General features: G+C 46.8%; 1 protein-coding gene across 1 annotated transcript in view; it reads right to left on the bottom strand.

The window, feature by feature from the left end:
- The window catches only part of LOC146208029 (sodium-coupled monocarboxylate transporter 2-like), a 52497-nt gene that overhangs the window by 21423 nt on the left and 10870 nt on the right, over positions 1 to 20204 (bottom strand). The window contains exons 5-7 of the mRNA XM_084591714.1: positions 15895 to 16052; positions 13834 to 13971; positions 12771 to 12900 (exon numbers count right to left, since the gene is read on the bottom strand). Of these exons, the coding sequence (XP_084447840.1) occupies positions 12771 to 12900; positions 13834 to 13971; positions 15895 to 16052 (426 nt within the window). The remainder of the gene's footprint in view (positions 1 to 12770; positions 12901 to 13833; positions 13972 to 15894; positions 16053 to 20204) is intronic.

Genomic DNA, 20204 nt, shown 5'->3' with positions numbered 1-20204 from the left:
ACCATCCCAGCCCCGTAGGGCCAGGAACTGCCCGCGTTAAAGGCCCTAGGTGGTCAAAATTACTACGAAGCGCTCCACTACGGCAACCCTTTCTCTGGCTCCGCTTTCACTCCCACAACTTCCTTTATTTACGGCAGCGCGGTTAAGGTGTCCACAGAACAGGCATGACCGACATTGCGCCTTTCTTTTTCTGTAAACAAATTATCATTAAAATTGGCTCTAATCAATTAACTAAACCACATCAACCATTTTGTCGCTTGCACACCTTTTCTTGACGCTCTATGCTATGGTACCGTTCTTTTTTGGCTGTGGAGGTGGTGGCGAGGGACTGCGGCGACGCCGGCGATTAGGTTACTAGTTGCTAGTCACTGCAAAGCGCGGGAACGAGCGCTAAAGAGCTGCAAGGCTTGATGACATCGGCAACCATAGCAATGATATCTAGCGAAATAAGGAAATTATACACGTCCTCAACAATCCACTTGAAAAGGTGCCTTATCTTGTCTTTTTCTAACATCTGTCGGTTGACAATGCGACAAAGTTTCAATACTTCCTCGAAGTATCGTGTGCATGTCTTTCTGGGCAGCTGGGGTCTCTGGTTTATGCTCAGCACGTTCCTGTTTTGGAATAGAATCCCCAAAGGAGCTTTGTATATATATTTATACAAATTACTCCTAAGGGCCCTCAGTTCAATTCTATTGCATAGAGGGGTGCAGGCATGTAAAAAAAGTAAACAAATAAGCCACAATTATAAGAAATTACAACAAAGCAGATAAAAGCAAATTAGCCTACAAGAATACAACACAACATTAAACATTGAACCATAAAGGGGAAAAAGAAAAAGATGAACAGAGCAGTAGACAGTAAAGTTGATACAAGTTATACAATTTCACACAAACGAGGGCGTGAAAATAAAACGAGAATCATCAATAACAGAAATATAACACAGAAACCTAAGGCACTAGTAAGTTAACAATGTACCCAAGAAATTTAAGCAGAGTTAGTGGCAGCCAATATACTATAAAATGTATCCGCACTAGTGACGGTAGCAACAGTTGAAGGAAGAGCATTCTAGTCAGTTATATTACGTGGTATGAATAAATGTGCATAGTTAGATGTACGACATGACAGGCGCTTAACTTTAAATGGATGATCGCGGCGGTAATAAATGTGTGGTGATAAATGTGCAATGATATCTTTCCTGGTGGGTCTGGGACAGGTCGGTCACCGCCGCTTGCAGTGGGGGCTAGCCTACCGAATTTGTATCTTTTGTAGGCCGTCATTGCACCTGCCACCACTTCGGTGGTGGACGACGGCTGCTGTTGCGGCGCGCGTCTTTCTTTCCCTCTCTCATTTCTCTCTCCATTTTCTCTTCTGTCTGCACGAGGCAGCGGAGGTGGTCCAGCTACAGAGCCAGTAGCAGGCCCGTGCATTTTCTTTTCCTTCTTCCACAGCCACAACAACAACAACAAATGTGCAACTTTACGACGGAGACAGATCCCGAAGGTCGGCGCGTTTCTTCAAGACTGTGGAGGGGCGCTGAAGGCAGTCAAGGAGTGCGGACGCGTCTCACATGCGCTCTGCAAATTTTGAAGTCCCAAGCCCAAAATTTCGACTGGACCGCCGAAATTTTCGTGCGAGAAGGAAGAGGAACCGAAGCGGAACACAACGACACCAAATTCTAGCCGGTGGGTCCACCATTTTTGGATTTATCGGACTTTTGGTTCTCCCACGGGGCCGCCGAGAGCTAAGCCTAGATTAGGCTTAACGAGCACCGGGGACTGCGGGCGGCCCAGCCGCGGCGGCAAGGGCGCCGGAGGCCCGAAAAGACCTTCCCCGGGCACGCGAACACCCTGAACCGAAGAAAATGATGGAGGGACCACCCAGGGGCCTGGCAGAGGCGCAGGAAATGGACTACCACGAGGCGGCCGAGACCGAAGGCGCAGGCCTAACGGGGTTAGGCCTAACCGACGGCGTGGTCGGCAGCGAAGCCCCGAGAAGCAGCCCCTCACTCAACCCAAGTCTATCGGAGGAGGAAGACAACCAAAACTGGAAGCTCGCAATATCGAGGAGGCAAGCGAGGCGCCAGCGAGAGAAGAAAAGACAGAATAGTGACGGCAACGATAGCGGCGAACCGGCCGGCACGGTGTTAGGCCTAGCGGGATCGAGGAGCCCGGCGAGCGGCGAGGCCGGCATGGAAACCACCAACGGCGAGAAACGCAGAGAAGAGGTGAGGAAACGACTTCCTCCTCCACCCAAATATGATTTGAAGATTATTTTGAGACCTAAAGGCCTCATCGTTAGAAACCTACAGACCCACCAAGTGGCTCGGGCGGTAGTCGCGGCGACCGGTTCGAGGTGCAAGGGGGAAGACCTAATTATCAGACTACGCAACGGCTGCAATATAATCATCGTGAGCACCGACAACGAAGAGGCGGCCCAGCAAGTGAGGCGCATATCCAATCTCATTTTCGGCGGGAAATCCTACGAGGTTAACGCACACGTGGCGGCGCCGGAAGACACAATACGAGGGGTGATCCACGGCATCGAGCCCGGAACAACGCCCGAAGAGCTGAAAGCCAATTTAAGGGTACGTACCCAGGGAGTCAAGATTCACAGCGCTCGCATGCTAGGCAAGACAAGCACGGCGGTAATCACCTTCGACGGCCACATTAAACCCAGACAAGTCTTATACTACGGAGGGGAGATGTGGTGCCACCCATACTTTCCCGCCCGCCAGTTCTGCCACATATGCTGCAAGCAAGGCCATAGATCCGACGTCTGCCCGACCCCGGACAGTAAGGCCTGCAAGCAATGCGGAGAGCAGAACCCAACCCAAGAACACCGATGCACCCCGGAATGCCTGATTTGCGGCGGAGACCACCAAACAGGCACCAAGGAATGCAAACAAAAACTGAAGCCAGCGGCGGAGCTGAGAGGGCGACCCGCATTCAGAAGCCAGCAACAGCAGCAACAGCAGTCGCTAGGACGGGGAAGAAGTAGGAACGGCAGAAGAAACCGACGACCAAGATGGTTTGGGGAAGAAGAGGCCACCCAACCACGGAACAATTCGAGAAGCCCGAGCCGGGAGAGCAGCAAGAGCCGGGACGGACGGCGAGACGAGTCCTACCCGCCACTGGAGAAGCTCGGGGGCCCTGGGCCGAAACAACAGCAGAAGAAGAGTAGCGGAGTCAAGGTAAGCTGGGGAGCGGGTCCTCCTAAATCGTTTAATCCGCACTCAAACACATACACGGATATAAATACACCCTTAAGCAGGGAGAAAAAGCTAGAAGAAGAAAATAAGGCTCTGAGGGAGGAGCTAAAGAAAAGTCGAGAGGAAACTAAACAGATTAAACGGAAACTAGACGAACTCATCAAAGAACTACAATGGCAACAACAGGGCAGCAACGAGGCAAGCAATATTAGACCAGCCTCTCCCCCTCCTCCACAACCGGTCGAGGAGAAGCAGAAGCAAACGGAGGACCAAAAATGGGACGAAATGAAAAGCTTTATGATGACAGTACAGAAACAAATGCAGGAATTCCAGCAGAGACTAGCTATGCAAGACCAGAGCTTCCGCAGCTACGTCAAGAATCAAAACAACAGACCTATCCACGAGGCTAGAGACAGACTATTTAGCGAAAGACGCTTTGGTGCAACAGAAAACCAAGGGGCAAACAACAATGCAAACCCATCATGGCAAGACAACAGCAACTAAATATTTGGCAGTGGAACTGCAGGGGGTACAGGAAAAAACAGGGCCTCCTGCAGCAGTACATAAACTCCAGGGGGAAACAGCCAGATATAATCCTGCTCCAAGAAACCAACAGCACACTCGCATTAAAAGGATACACTTGCCAGGAAGGCGGGAAAAGAGCCGCAACCCTCATCAGCAGCAAAATAGCCACCATAGCACACAAAGAGATCGAGGGAACGAATATAGAACACGTAATCACCGAAATAATTCCAAAGAAGAAATTTGGGGCAAAAAGCACCTTCATAGTAAACCTATACAGCCCCCCGAGACAAAAGGACGGCGATTTTGGAAGGTTGTTTACCGAAGTAAACAAATTAGCCAAAACAAACGCCCTTGTGATAGCGGGAGACTTTAATGCCAAAAGTCCAAACTGGGGATACCCAACGTCTGACCGAAAAGGCCAAAGCATCTGGGACACTGCGGCAGGCCAGGACTTCGAACTAGTAACGGACGAAGACCAACCCACAAGAACGGGCAACAGCGTAAGCGCAGACACAAGCCCAGACCTCACTTTCGTAAAGGGTACAAATCAAACAGAGTGGGAAAACACCCTAGAGAATCTAGGAAGCGACCACTACATAGTCCATCTCACAATGACGGCAGAGTCCACCAGACGGAAGCTTGGGAAAGCCCGCCTCACAGACTGGGACGCATTCAGACAAGGGAGCAGGGACCTAACAGGACAGATTACGAGCATCCAAGAATGGTGCCAGCAGCTCAAACAAATACAGGAAACGTATACGAAGGAGGTAGACAGAACCGAGCGAGCACCAGAGGTGGACAAGCGCCTGCTTAGGCTATGGGAGGCAAGGCGCAGTCTCACCAAGCGATGGCGGAAACAAAAGCTAAACAGAAAGATAAAGAAAAAGATTGCAGAAATCACAGCCAGGGCAGAAGAATACGCCACACAACTAGCAAGGCAAAACTGGCAGGAATTCAGCAACTCGCTAAACGGCACACTGAGCACGGCTAAGACATGGCGTATCCTGAAAGCCATGATGGATCCGGGAAAAACGAGGACCGAAAGCAACAAGACAATACAAAGACTAATCCACCAGTACGAAGGAACCGAGGACCAAATGATTGAGGACCTAAAGGCCAAATGTTACGGGAAAGAAAGCCCAGAAGAATACAAAGGAAGTTATCAAGGCAAAGAGAATCCTGAGATGGACAGGCCGATCACGCTGGCAGAAGTGCACGAGGCGATGGGGGCCCTCACTAAAAACACGGCAGCCGGGGGAGATAAGATACGAAACTCCCTCATACGCAACCTCAGCGATGGGGCAGTAAACCAGCTGACAAACTACCTCAACCAACTCTGGGCCGAGGGCACAATCCCGGCCGAATGGAAACATGCAGAGGTGGTAATGATTCCCAAACCGGGCAAAAAATTGCAAATCGAGAATCTGCGGCCAATCTCCCTTACCTCATGCTTGGGAAAGCTGTATGAAAGAATAATTACGAAAAGAATCCAGCGGTGGATGGAACGAGAGCAAATCTATCCATACAGCATGTTTGGATTCAGGTCTAAGCTATCTACGCAGGACGTTCTCCTACAACTAAAGGAGGACATCCTAACCAACATCCCAAAAACAGGGGAAAACGTGGTCATGGCCCTAGACATCAAAGGGGCCTTTGACAACGTCAGCCACCCGGCCATAATGGAGGGACTCCAAAATATAAACTGCGGGGAAAGAACTCACAACTATGTAAGAGCCTTTCTAGCAGGCAGAACAGCCACCATAGGGCTGGGAGAGGTGATAAGTCAGCCTTTCAGCACCCCCCACAAGGGAACCCCACAGGGGTCGGTGATCTCGCCCGTGCTCTTTAACCTAGCCATGATCGGCTTGGCCAAAAGACTGGAAGAAATCGAAGACATACAGCATGCCATGTATGCGGACGACATTACGGTATGGACCAACCGGGGCACGCTAGAAGAGAAGCAGGAAAGCCTACAGAGAGCCGCAACATGCGTAGAAGAATACGTAAGGGCAAGAGGCCTAGCGTGTTCAACAGACAAGTCGGAGATACTCAGGGTGGCGAAGAAACCTACGAAGGCGAACCTGGAAATCAAGCTCGAAGGCCAAAACATACCGGAAAAAAACGTCATAAGGATATTTGGCATGTGGCTGCAGAGTAGCGGAAAGTGCAGCCACACGATCAGCCTACTGCAAAAATCAACCGAACAAGTCAGCAGAATGATTAAAAGAGTCTCCAATAGAAGGCATGGCATGAAGGAAGACGACACCCTTAAACTAGTCAGAAGCCTGGTAGTCAGCAGGGTGACATACTCCCTTCCCTACCACCCGGCAATCAAGAAAGAAAAAGAACAGGCCGAAGCTCTGATAAGGAAAGCCTACAAACCTACCAAGAAACACCCCAAACAACAAGCTACTAGAACTGGGAGTTCACAACACCTTTGAGGAGCTGGCGACGGCCCAACTGGAAGCACAGCTAGAAAGGCTAGAACTCACGGAAACAGGCAGAAGACTACTGAGAAGACTTGGCTACCAGGCGGAAAACACGCCAGACCCAAACGAAAACATTCCGGACGAAATCCGGCGAACCCTCAGAATTCGCCCGATACCACGAAATATGGATCCCAACCTACACGCGACCAGAAGACAGGCAAGAGCAGAATACGTGGAGAACTACCTAGCTAAAAAGGCATATACAGTATATACAGACGCAGGGCTATACCCGAGAGACAGATACAGCACCAACACGAGGATAGCAGCAGCGGTGGTTGACTGCTCAGGCAACACGATCAGCTGCGCATCCGCGAGAGGAAGATCGGTAGTAGACGGAGAGGAGATCGCTGTGGCACTCGCAGCGGCCGAGGGCTATCGAAGAAACGAATCACAGGTTATAATAACAGACTCCAAGACAGCCTGCAGAAGGTTCCAACAAGGAAGGATCTGCAGGGAGGCCCTACGCATTCTCCTCGGCGCAGGAGCCTCGGGCTATAAAGCAACACAAGTAGTTTTCTGGGCACCGGCGCACACCAACATAGAGGGCAACATGAGAGCAGACAGCCTGGTTCGCGAAATCACGCACCGAGCCTTGCTGACAGAAGACCTCGTGGACCCCGTGATGGTGGACCCGACGTACGCAGATATTTTAAATCACTACAGAGGCAGAAGGTTAAAATACCCTCCGCCCCACAAGCGACTCACACAAGAAGAAGCGACCAGCTGGAGAAGACTGCAGACTGGCACCTTCCATAACTTATACATTCTAAACAAAATGTTTCCCACACAGTATAGAGATAGCTGCCCCTGGTGCGGAGACAGTCCGACCCTATACCACGTCACATGGGAATGTAAACACAACTACACTTTCCACAAACTAACCCGAGTGCGCAGCAATGGGAGGGCCTGCTAACCAGCTGCGAGCTCACCGCCCAAAGGGCATTGGTGCAGCACGCATGCGAGGTAGCCAGGACCAGTGGAGCCCTGGAATGAGGGAACCACCCGTGCTAAGGAGTCTCCAACGGTGGCGAAGAAGCAGCTGCAGGAAGACTCTCCGAGACTAACCAAAAGACCTCAATAAAGTTTTTTCACTCACTCACTCAAGACTGTGATACTGGTATGACAGTGATCTCTCGAACAACCCGGTTCCAGGTCGTGAAGAATTCCTCGTAGATGTCAAACCACGTCAGAGCCGTGCCAGCAAGGAAGCAATCAACGTTGCACAGCGGGGCAGTAGAGTTTCAGCGGTTGTACTTGCTGCTCCTTTAGTAATGTCGGAGCCATTCTTCAACGTCATCTTCGTGCTCACCATAAAACGTACGGGCCTCTGGTTGATGGTGCAAGTTCGTCTCGTCTTCATCTCGCTGTTCCTGAGTCTCGTCTCTTGAGGGACAGCCATTGAAAAAAAAAAAAAACTGATTGATTTATAGGAAGGAAAAGGCGTGGTCACTATCTCACCTGTTTTCTGTGGACACCTCAACCGCGCCGTAAGGGGAGGCAGGAAGGTGGAAGTGAAAGTGCAAAGAGAGAAAGAGGAGCCGTAGTGGAGGGCTACGGAGTAATTTCGACCACCTGGGGATTTTTAACGTGCGCTGACATCGCACAGCACACGGACGCCTCTTCGTTTCGCCTCCATCGAAACGCATCCGCCGAGGTCGGGTTCGAACCCGGGTTCTCCGGCACAGTAGTCGGGTGACTTACCGCTGCACCACCCCGGCTGGGCACCTATATGACTCGCCTGCATGGCTCGCCTGCATGGCTGCTGTAGACGAACGGCGAGTTTTGTTGCGAACGCAGCACTAAGCCAGCTCTTCGGCTCCTCGCGTGGGTCGTAACTGTCGTAACGCTGCGGCCACGAATGGTTTTGAGCCGTTGCCTAGCAACGCCTCAGCTGGTCCAGCGTGCTCCAACTGATGGCACCGCCGTTGACGCCACTGCCATCGCCGTTCGCTCTGCGAGATGTGTGATAGCCGGCGTTTGCTCCGCTGGGGTAAAGGGAGAGAAGGTATCGCCTTGCTTCACGCTTTGTGAGTGATAAAGTCCCTTGCTTAGCCAGTGGGCCTAGTAACGCCACCTAGAGGAAATTCTTCCAGGCCGGGGAGCTCCCGTGGCCACGTGACCATACGCAATCGTTGTGGGGCCGTCGTCTTCCAACGGTCGTCTTCGGCGCGGCGGCGGTCGCAGTGTCATGTTTGGACGCGCACGTGGTCACTGAAAAACGTGGTCGTTTGCTCGGACCTTTATTTCTGTGCGTGAACCGGCGACTGACATCGGTGTTTATCGCGTGTAATGTGTGCCGAACAGGGAGTGCAGAATTAGAACCAACTGCGAAATGCCTGGGAAGTGTTGTGTGCCGCGGTGCAATGACAATTACAAGACAGGCCCCAAAATGCACGTCTTCTCGTTCCCTAAATCCGACGAAGCAAGAAAAGCCTGGTTGCGTGCAATTCCACGCAAGAACCTGGTCGTGTGAGCAATTTCTAGGGTGAGACATTTTTGCTGCTTATTAATTTCCCGGCAAGTTGCTTCTACCCTTGGGGTTGCAAGCTTTGCTTACAACTCCTTTGTGTTACGTAAAGGATAAATGCGTCACGTATAGCTCGCGGTGTCAAGTAGCCATACCTATGGTAGGATATATTTATTTTGTTTAGGTCTGCGAACGTTACTTTAAAGCCAAGGACATCATTATAGAGAACCTGCAATGCATAGGTAGCGCTGCAATTGTCCCCCAGAGTGAATAAAAAATGCTGCTGTTAGCTGCTTGGTTTGCGATAAACGACCGAGCACATTTGGCACCATTATAGATGCACTTGTGACAGACGTTCTTGCCCAGTCGCTCTCAACGTCGCCCAGTTATCTGGCCCACGCCAAGAAAAGATTTGAAAAAGCGTGCAATCTGATTTCTGTAAGCTCATGCAGGTGGCGTGAAAACGTCCTAAAAAGCCGCCTCAGAAGTATTTGCTCTTCTCGCTAGGACATGTGTTGCGGCGCGGCAATCGACACAGTAAACTTCATTGCAGGTTGCCTTAACAAGCCACCGGACGCACAGTTACCGCGTCACACTCGCGTTTGCACCTTCGAACTGAGGCCGTACCGACGATATTCCCCGATTGCCCATGCTACCTGTCCAGAGAAAGGACTATACGAGAGCCCCCAGAGAGCAAGCGAATGCGCGTAGACGCCGCTGCCCTTGAGAAAGTGCTCGCGAAGTCAATTATCATTGCCCAGAATGAAGACGAAGCAGACAAGCTTTGCGATTTGAAAGCTTTGGCGAACTTCTTTCGAGACAAACAGCTGACATTTTGGCATGTTATCGAGTGCAGTGAACACATCATTTTGGCTCACATTTGTTTATGATGAGGCTCCTTGGAATAAATACTCTGTTGTTATAAAAAAAACAACTTAACTCTTACAGTAAACGTCGTAAAAGCACCAGTAAAGCTGCTCGGGTCCAAAGTGCTAGGTTCGTTGGCGGTCGACAGCAAACGACGGCTGCTGGATTTGTTTGAGGGAGTCGAGGATTTTGACAGTGCCGTGAGTTGAAGTTCTGAAAGCTCAGACGTGCACATCTGCGAGACTGTCACTTCTCTTCTGAGCAAAATATCTGCCGCGCAAGGAGATAACTTCCCGACCATTAAAATGCTTACCCAGCACAAACAGCTAACGTCCACAAGAAAAGAACGACGGCGCTATTCTGCACACTTCATGGTTTGCCGCTGCATACTTTTTAAAATATGGGCTCATACGTACAAATGCATGCGAAGTCACGGGAGCATCATCATGCCACATCTAAGGACTATTCGATCAATATGTTCATCACTCGATTCTCGAGGTGAACCCCCAATTAGAGCAGCAAGACGGCACATTCCTAAGCTACATCGCCAAGAAGATATCAGAGTTTAATGGAGTGATTCGAGTGATTGGAGCCAAACACAACTTAAAACACGACGAAAAAACTGCCAGTTTCGTAGATATAATAGTAAAACGGTCAAAAGTTGACGACGTCAAAACCCCTCTCGAGGGACTCAGACTAAGAGATGAATATCAAAAACCAATCTACCCTTTTCCATTCGACTCGAGGCTTTGCTTTAATAGCGATTTCTTGTACTGGTTGCAGGAATGGAAGGAAAGGAGGGCGGACGCCTGTAAGTTGTCTGATGAAAATTATGGCGCTTTGATCCAGACGACTCAAGCATTTGTTGAGATTGCAAGATACTGCTTTGAGGAGCTCAAGATGTTCTTCGTGCTCCTTGGGAAGTTCCAGACCGACTTTCTAGAAGACCGCTATGGACGTTACCAACGACTGGCTGGTTCGCAATATTATTTGCCTGTAACGTAAATCTATGAATATGAGAACAAGTTGCGACTACAGAGCACATTTCCACAAATGAGCGCGGTCCCTGCAACCGACAATGAGAAAAATCAAAATTTGGGAAGAGCTTCAAATGCAAGCAGCCGTGCCAAGCAGACAATTCAACATTGTTGTGACCGGACAGGCGCTGTCAAAACTGAAGGTTGCAATTCCAGTCATTGCATATGTGGCTGCTTACTCGGTGCACATTGCTCTGAAGAGGGTGAAATGCGACAAGTGCAAAGGAGTACTTGACAATTGACAAGACTGTCACAGTTTCGCCTGACAATCACATGTACAGTCTTGTGAAAGAAATTGACAGGGAAGGGCTGGTTTACCCATTAATGCCAGCTGTGAATACTGTGGCTCACAATCACGTTGTGGTGGAAGAGTTGTCCAAGCGAGCAGAATTTCTAAATGTCCAAAACCAGCGCCAAGTCGCTATGGAACTCACACTCCAATTGCTCAGCGATAAGGAGCCTTCTGACTTCGACGTTCGCGAATACGGATACACGAGCAAGATAGTGCTGAAATATGTGTTGTGGTGCAGGCCAAACATTCTCCTCAAAAATGTTTGCCGACGGTTGAATGACAAGGTGTCTGGCCTGGACAACAAGAGTAAGAAGCGGAAGCTACAAACTCGGACCTATAAATGAGTAAAACGCCGATGCGTGTACAATTTATACACGCATTGGAATTCGGAATTATACACAAGTGAATTCGGAACAATTATAATCGTACTGCTAGCGTTACTGATATGAAGATTGCGCTTAACCTTCCCCTTCTTTCTTCCCGTAGAAAACTATCACGTCTTTCTCCTTTTCACAAAATCTACTATCATAACCAGATACTTAAGTCACGTTTCATTACACCAGCGTCCTATATCTCCCCACGTGTGGATCATCGTTTCAAAGTTCATGTACCTTCTCAGCGCACAGTCACCTACTCATATTCATTCCTGCCAAGGACCTGTCACGACTGGAACCACCTGCCTGCGTCTTTAGTTGCTATCACCGACACCGATCATTTTCGCAAAGCACTAACAAATATTTCTGAAAGTGAGTTTATTCCTGTATGAAAACTTTTTTTTTTGTTAGGTTTTGTTCCTTACTTCCTTTTCTTTCGCATACTGTAAGCCCTGAGGGTACAAATAAATAAATAAATAAATAAATAAATAAATAAATAAATAAATAAATAAATAAATAAATAAATAAATAAATAAATAAATAAATAAATAAATAAATAAATAAAAACACACGACTCTCTGCTGTGTTTTAATGCCTGAATATATAAAGATTACTGCACGCGTAGCCGAAGAAAAAAGTCAGGTGAGCTCCCCGGCCTTGAGGCGGCGTTGGGCCTAGTCGTTATGGGGAGCGCTAAGTTAGCAAGGGAGAGGCAAAGACGGCTCCTCCACAACCACACTTGTACAGGTAGCTTAGGAGATGTTCGACGAAGAGGCTACGGTGGCACGCTTGTACTTCGTGTTCAAAGCAAATTTTTATGTTTGTGACGGGTACCCTTTCTCATAATAGAGTGACAACTGCGTCCTAATCCGTATAAGCGAGATAAAAGAGGCAAGAGTTACGCGACGCACCATCTCGCCACCTCGCAATCATGCACCAAATTACTAAACTGCTGGAGAATCTAACCAACAATCGAGAAGACCTTGATGATATGAAGATGGTGGAGAGCGTCTTCTCAGGAAGAAGGAATGCCAATTTCTCCTCAATAAAGTTTCCTCCTCCTCCTCCTTCTCCTATGCGTGACTTGAGCACATGCTGATGAAGGGATAGCGCAAGCGAACTATGATGTGAAAGTGAATTCGGTAATGAAAGCCCTTAATCATATCGCATTAATACAGCTGTGCCATAAATACCAGATCATAAGTGTCCCACCTATTTTTGGTCCGCACTTGAAGCCCTGTTCGTAACAATTTTGATTTCAAAACGAAGCTTATCCGGCTGAATTTGCAGACAATGCTAATAAACCCTTTTATGCTTAAAAATATAAATTTGGCAATTGACTGGTACCTTCTCGAGACCCTGTACTTAAATGCTAATCTTGTGATAACGACGAACTATGTAGTCAGTTTATCAGACAAAATAGTTGTTTGTTACCGGATACATTTTCTGAAACATACATATTAAGTTTTAAACACCCCTAGATGCTCAGTTCAGAACTGTGCACTTACCTGATCATAGCTCTTGACAGCACCCGCCAGCAAGGGATCGCACCCTCTGAACCACAGCACCAAGGCAAACGTCATCACAAGTAGAAAAAGAGTGGTAACATTTAGAAGTAAGGCCCCGATGTACGTGGTTCTGTGGGAAAAAAAATATGCATATATTAATATGCAAATGTATGCAGCATACGACAGGAAAGACAGCACGGATTACGGTCCCTATTTTAAATGCACGCTACTAATGCATGTCCAAGGTAAGCAATTTTTAGTGTAAAATACTACAGTCACATTACTGGCCCTAGTTTTTTGTGATCACTTGGAGCATTTCTTCTTAGGCTGAAGAAGTTTCAGGTTTCATCAGCCAATGTGGTTCGAAAAGTGTTCCGCTAGTGTCTACTATAGATCTTTATTATGATATAAATGTCGCAACGGAGAACAAAGAGCCACAGTGTTAATGGAAGATAATCTCTTTAGTAGCCTATAAACATTTACCTCTCCATTAAACGCCTTCATCGTGAGGGATTGGGGGATCAGGGACACTTTTGTTGAGTTTTGATGACACTGGTACTTTGGACAACGGTAAAAAAAGGTTTCTTTAGTTTGAAGCAACTGGTGACGTGAAAAATGTAAGAATAATCTGTCCTGTGTGCTAACAGTCCGCAAGCAAAATGCTTTCTCTTTATTTCCATGCCTTCGCACTTTATCAACTAAAAGATTGAAGTGATTAATAACTGAGGGTACAGAAAATTATATCAGGAAGCCAGTGTTAAAAGTAAAGCCGGACATTATCAGGTAAAAATGGAAGTGAGTTTTCTGAAGAATAGCGTCTATTGTCACCAAGTTTTCCGTGAGTGGCAAAATATAGTCATAAAAGCTTAATTATGTTTTATAATTTCCATCCCGAAATACTGAAATATCTGATATTTTCACCCAAGTTGAATATTCAGAACGCTCGCTATAAAACGGGTTTAAATATCGGCTTATATAATCTTAAGAGTGAAACAAAAAATCAGCACATCAAAATGAAGCGCAATTACAAACGTTGTTGTATGGAGGATACGATATTTCAAACCTTCGTGCACTAGCAAGCGTCCTTGAAGCCAAGCACCTCTGGACGACGACTTGGTCCATGCCGAATCGGTACAGGGCGGCAGTAAATGAAGACACAGCTGCCCACACGTTCTCGTCGTGAGTGATGTCAAATTGTAGGCTGGAAACAAAAAAAAAAAAAAAAGGGAAACAATGCCAACTTCAAATTTTACCCCTTCAAGCGTTCATTTCGATATTAACTGCATTCTTGAAGTATTTCGCAGTGCGAACTATGTACCGGCCTGACTGAAATTAACCACCGTTCGACAAGGAAGCCTGCAGAAAAAGCTCTCGGCAATTGTTGCTGTTAATTTGGGCGGAGTATTGGTTGTCGATTGCGGAGTATTGGTTGTACACATGCTGAATTTGTTGATGTAGCCTTTGCTTAACTGAACTACTGCTTGAAACCGGAATGAGGAGTATTAGGTTATCAATGCGCATGAAAAACATTATGGTTATTGGAAATGTTGTTGCTATATTTTTGGCCAATACGCCTTTTAGCAATTTGGATACGTCCTACGTGGACTGCTCAAAATATCTCTACTGCACCGGCTACTATTTCTGGGAAAGGCGCCAGTATATGTTCAACACATACACTTTTGATACCTTAAGATCCTTGAGAAGCGTGTCATTGGCAATTGGCGATGATCTTGACAGCTACAAAGTTATTGCAGGCTGCTGCAGTGGGTACAAAATACAATAGTTTAAGGTATACAACGGCGCGTTTTAAGGTGCATGTTTATTTTTTGTATTTATAAAAAACATACTGTAGTATATCGAATGCCATATGGTGACTGCTTACAACCAATAAAATTTCTAACTGAATTTCCTGTGCTGTTTCGATTTACTAAGCCGGTTTCTCGCTTTTGTATTCAGAGTTTAGTTAAATCACGTGAAGCACAGAAGGATTGGTATATGTTACATTGCAAGCAGATTCATTATCAGCAACGCACAGACCAGAAGGTTACTGAAGAGCGTTAAGAACAGTAAAAAACTTGTGAGTTATTATATTACAATTTTGTCTTGTCTCACTTCTTTCCTTGCCTTTTCTTGTCCTATTGGAGGTCACAGCCACCGTTCGCTTGAGAAAATGAAGGCCAAAATATGGCCTCAAGAAGAAATCCAATTTGCTCATTATTGGCTGCGGAAAGCTACCAAGAGGCGATATAAGTCCAGGAATTTATTTCCACCGATCAAGTAGGGGACAATTAGGCTTTGCCTTAAAGGGCATCACGAGTTAGAGTTAAGGCTCCAGACTGTGGGATCTCTGGCGGACCTATGTCTTACACGAATGTTTCGACTCGCCTAACAAATGCTCAGCGCGCATTGGAGAATGAAAGCGATATAGCATTTCATCTGATGGCGATACGAGAGCATAGAAAGGAGACAATAGACTAAAGCTGTGCAGATCCAATAAACGCACATTTGCCTTAAAATAATTTATTTTCTAGCACTATAATCACGTTAAAAAACATTTATAAGATAATTTTAAATATGCTGCAATTATAATTAGTCGCCTGATGCATTTCTCTTAATTTTACTGTACACTGCTTTGCTATCTAGACGGCACATATGTCGCTAATAAAGTGTTTAGGATGGCTGAGTGCATTTTTACGTGTGCGATTGTACATCTCTGAAATATTCCCCATATGTATATATACTGGTTCTTGAGTTCTATTGGGCAATTGACGTCTTGTTTTTTATATTCGTTAGGAAGGTATGCAGTTAATAAAACAATTTTACGCAAAAAATTTAATTTGTGCCTTGAAGGGACAGTGTGCCCTTGCGAGATGAAAAGGAGGACTCAAAAGATTGCAGTGAGTGTTACGTCTGAATATTTCTTGGAATGAGTTCACATCTGCAACTATTTCTTCCTGCGCCCCCCCCCCCCCCCCCCCACCCCCCGCTAACAAATTATACGGAAATATACCGGGAGTGAATGTGTGGCGCCTTGCATGAAATGTATTTTTCTGGTATCGATACCCTAGTCTATGCAGTGGGGATTATTTGGTGAAAAAGAAAATTCGCGTTTCAAAATACTTACTTTGCAAAATATGCACGCAGATCAATATCTGACAGAGGTTGCGGCGAGGCTCCAGGACTGTTCCAATCGTAGATAATTTTTGCTATGATGGTTGTGGGTCCGATTAAGATGAAGACAAGCTGCACGCAATCTGTCCATACTACGGCTCTTAGTCCACCCTTTTTAGTGTACGAGACAAAAATCGATACTTGAGTAAAACAACTTTTTGGGCAAGTTGTTAACATTCTTGATTCATACTGGCAGCGATTAAGCACAAACACATAAAGAAGAAACACACCAAAGACGGAAGAACGCTGCACTCACAACTGGTTTATCGGGAAAACTTTTCAGTATAAAAAGGCTTACGCGCATGCGCACTACAGAGAGGATAAGAACCCACAACCACGTGCCAGGGTAACACCAGATGGTTTATCGGGAAAACTTTTCAGTATAAAAAGGCTTACGCGCATGCGCACTACAGAGAGGATAAGAACCCACAATCACGTGCCAAGGTAACACCAGAAAACATCCTATTATAATGCCACGAAAAGGTTGAGCTCCGGAGTGTATACATAAAAATTGAAGCATCCCTACTACAACAATCTGCTCTTTTTTTCATATGAAAGGCCTCTAGGAGTTCACGTGCCATTTGCTTCTAGCTCCTGCCCTAAATTATAACACTGTCGAAGCAGGGCGAACATGTGGTGCATGACTGGCAGTGCTTAACGAAGTGCACATGTTTTTAATTTTCTTTAAATTCCTTTGCTGCTCTCCCAGCCGGTCGTTGATAAATTGCCCCGTTTGACCGATGTACATTTTTAGACAGGAGAATTTCAGCTCGTATACCCTACCCAAAGCCCACTGCACAAAGGCGTGGTGTGCTTTTTACCACAACCGCTTATTCTTGTATCGCCTCCAGAAATATTAAGACACAGCTTTGAAAGCTCCGCCGGAGCCGAAAGAAACGAGTGGCACCCCATACTCACACTTTGTGTACGTAGGGGGAGCTTTCGGTGACAGATACCTGTCCCTCTCCTGCATCTTATGGTTAGCTGTGCATGCCTTCACTTTCTTCAGGCTAGCTTCTGCAACAGAGGTCGCGACCGACAATGGGTACCCAACAGACGAAATTCTAGCTAATTGATTCTCAAAGCCAGTCAGCATTTCATGGACGCATGATTTCTGAAGCGCCGAATCCACACACAAGCTAACTATGCCTCTTTTTATCACCTTCGAATGAGAGGAATCGTATGGCAAAAGTTGCTTCTGAACACGAGGGGCGTACATCCAGCAAACATGCTCTCTGCCCAGCTTCACCCGAATATCTAAAGAACTGAAGTTCGTCGTTATCCGGTGGCTCATAAGTAAATGTTAGTTCATTTCCATGCATTCTAAAAGCACCTAAAAGCCTATTAACAGTAGTATACAGGGCTCTGCTTGTCTAAAACTATAAAAAAATCAACAACATATTGGTAGCGGGTGGAATGACGGCCTAGAGTAGATAAAAATAGGATGGAAGGCTAGATAAATGTACGATGGCAGGCGCGCACAGACGCCGGGATCGGACGCCCCTGATGACGTCATCTATTTCGAGGCACGACACACTACAATACTGATGACGTCATCATTACTTTCAAGTCAAGACATACTATACTTCTGATGACGGCATCATTATTTCAAGGTACGACATACTACTCCACTGACGAGTCATCGTTTATTTCCCGGTACGACATATTACACCATTGATGACGTCATCAAACTGAAGCGTTACGGACGGACGGACATGGACGTGGCTTCGAGCATGAGCCATTAAAGGCATTCGCCTTAACATTTGACTCAAATAGGCGGTTTCAACCATTAACATAAAGCGCCAGCCCGCCACAGATCATTCGGCGAATGCTCGCTTTGAGGCAGAGCTTCAAGCGCAGTGACTGCGCGCATTGGGTACCGACGCGGCGGCTATCAACGAGGTCGGGGTTCTAATGAAATCGACAACGAACCGCCGTACGCCTACCTGGCATTCAGGGAATGCCGGCAAAGTGACGAAATTTTTGAGTTAGCAATCTACGTCCCAGGCGCTGTGCTAGTGTGTAAAACTGACTATCAGCGTCCAGGTAGAACAAGAGGAAGAAGATGGTTTACACGGTATGAAAGAGCACTGAGCCTAAGTTTGCAGATCGAGCCAACGTTTCGACAAGTGGACTTGATTTCGCCTGGGCAAAGCGATCATCACTGGCAGGGGTTTAAATACGCTTTGCTTCCGAAGAAGAAAAGCTGGGGAGGGGAAAGGGGATGAGAAGAAAGTAGGTCATGGAGCGAACAAAAAAAAAAATCTTCAGTATAGATTTCTCAGCCTGGAATCAGGGATCCTGTGGCGTGCAAAAGAAGTAAAAGCGGCAGTACCAGGAAAAACTACAATACCGGGTAGATGATTAGTCACCACTTAAAGGGACACTAAAGAGAGAAAGGAAGTGGGTTTGCATCGATAGAATGCCAGTTCCTGATTACAAAAAGACCACTCTTACTGAAAACAGAGCTGTTATAAGGTAGTAAAGAAGAATAACAGAAATGCAGGTATCGCCACCACAGCCAAACGGCCGAGGCTCGCAACTACAAATCACGTGACGCGCTAGGGATCCCGGAGGCTGACAAATGCGAATTACGTTGCATGTTTGAATGCGGTAGTACGTTTTTTCTCAAAGATGATAACACGCTTTTATCATACGTAAACGACGGCGAAAAGACGACGTAAACGTTGAAAGGCAAATACAAAAATATACTTGGAGGTGCCACAGGCGCCCACTTCAGTTTTGGTTATGTTTCGGCTCAGGCATTTCGTGCGCACTCGGATAGTTTGTTTGAACCTGCAGCGCCTGAATTACGAGCTTGGAGCAGCAGATGCGCCTTGATGGTTTCCATTTGAGCATTCGGAGGCACGAGCGAGCGAAATCCGCTACCGCCGACAAACTCTTTCGTTCACACTTCTGCGCCAACATATCGCCGCCGTTGCCGCTTCGACTGCGACCTGACCGCTTGACTGCAGCTACGTACGCCACGAAACGCATACATATGCTAAGTACCGAAGGAAAAACGCATTATCATTCAATTGTTCACTAAATCATGGCACATCTGACCAACATATACTGCGTCAACAAGATCTTCAACGTGCAATTTGCAGGCGTCGTAAACAAAAGGGGCATACTTTTTTTTCGTCGCCCGGCGAAAAAAAAAGGGCCTCGGCTAAAAAATAAAAACTAAAAATACCGAAGCACCAGAAATACAATACAAAAGGTTAAAAAAAAACCGATTTGTAAAAAAAAAAAATGCCAAATGCGGTAAGACTCGAACTCGCTACTGCTTGCTCCGTAACGTTCGGCGCTAACCGCTCAACTACGCCGCGCCACAGGAACCTTGGAAATATTTCTAGTTTTTATGTCATGACCCCATTTACAATAAAGTGCTTCTGCTGCCGGTCTAAAAATTACAAGTTCTGGATGCCTATGCGCATTATATTGTGCACTGAATCCATTTTAACATGTGGAATTTCACAGCGCTGGCAAATGTAGTGGCGCCGGCACTTCGGTCATGTTCTGCTACTGTGGACGTAATTTTCGCTGAACACGGAGCTGCAGCACAAACCTTGAAGGAAAAAAGTGCGACGAAGCTTCAAAACTGACAAGCGCAGCAGCGAGGACACTATTTTGCTGGTAACTAAATCTTATTTGCATGTAAACATGTCAGGAAGCGTTGCGATGACCGAGGGCTCGGTTTGTTTATACACAGTGCAAGAAGGAGCGCAAAAGCTTGAGAAACATGTAAAGTATTGTGCATTACAAGCGCTCTATGTTTTTTTTTCTTCCTTTATGAGCCCATCGCTCGGTAAATTACTCTCTCCATCGTTTTATTTATTTCGGCTGAGGCCGTCATTGCGAGTACGCTGTTGCCAAGTTGGCCCTTGAGGGATGCGACGCCGCGGGCCGCGCCGGCTCGCTAGCTATCACGGAGTCTCCGCTTACGTCATAGCGTGCGTCACTCAACTCCAACTACGTAGTTGGAGGCCACAGTTTGAATTCGACCGGCGGGAACAAGAAAAAACCTCAACTTCTTATCGCAATATCTCAGCAATTATTCGATTTTTTGCTGCCGGATATGCGGCGACTGTGTCACCAAATGTAGTTTATTAGATTTTCATACCATCTTTGGCTGTCTTTAGTGTCCCTTTAAGCGGGTCTGGTGCAGATGCATCTTACAAAGGGACAGGCTTTTCAAAGGGCCTCGAGTAACATCAGGGTGACATTTGAAGGCCCTATAACTAGCGGTACATTTTTTAA

This window comes from Amblyomma maculatum, chromosome 1 (genome assembly GCF_055883805.1).
Source record: "Amblyomma maculatum isolate TAMU_Amacu chromosome 1, ASM5588380v1, whole genome shotgun sequence".
Lineage (NCBI taxonomy): Eukaryota > Metazoa > Arthropoda > Arachnida > Ixodida > Ixodidae > Amblyomma > Amblyomma maculatum.
Note: the sequence above shows the minus strand (reverse complement) of the source record. Positions and strands in the feature narration are given on the sequence as shown.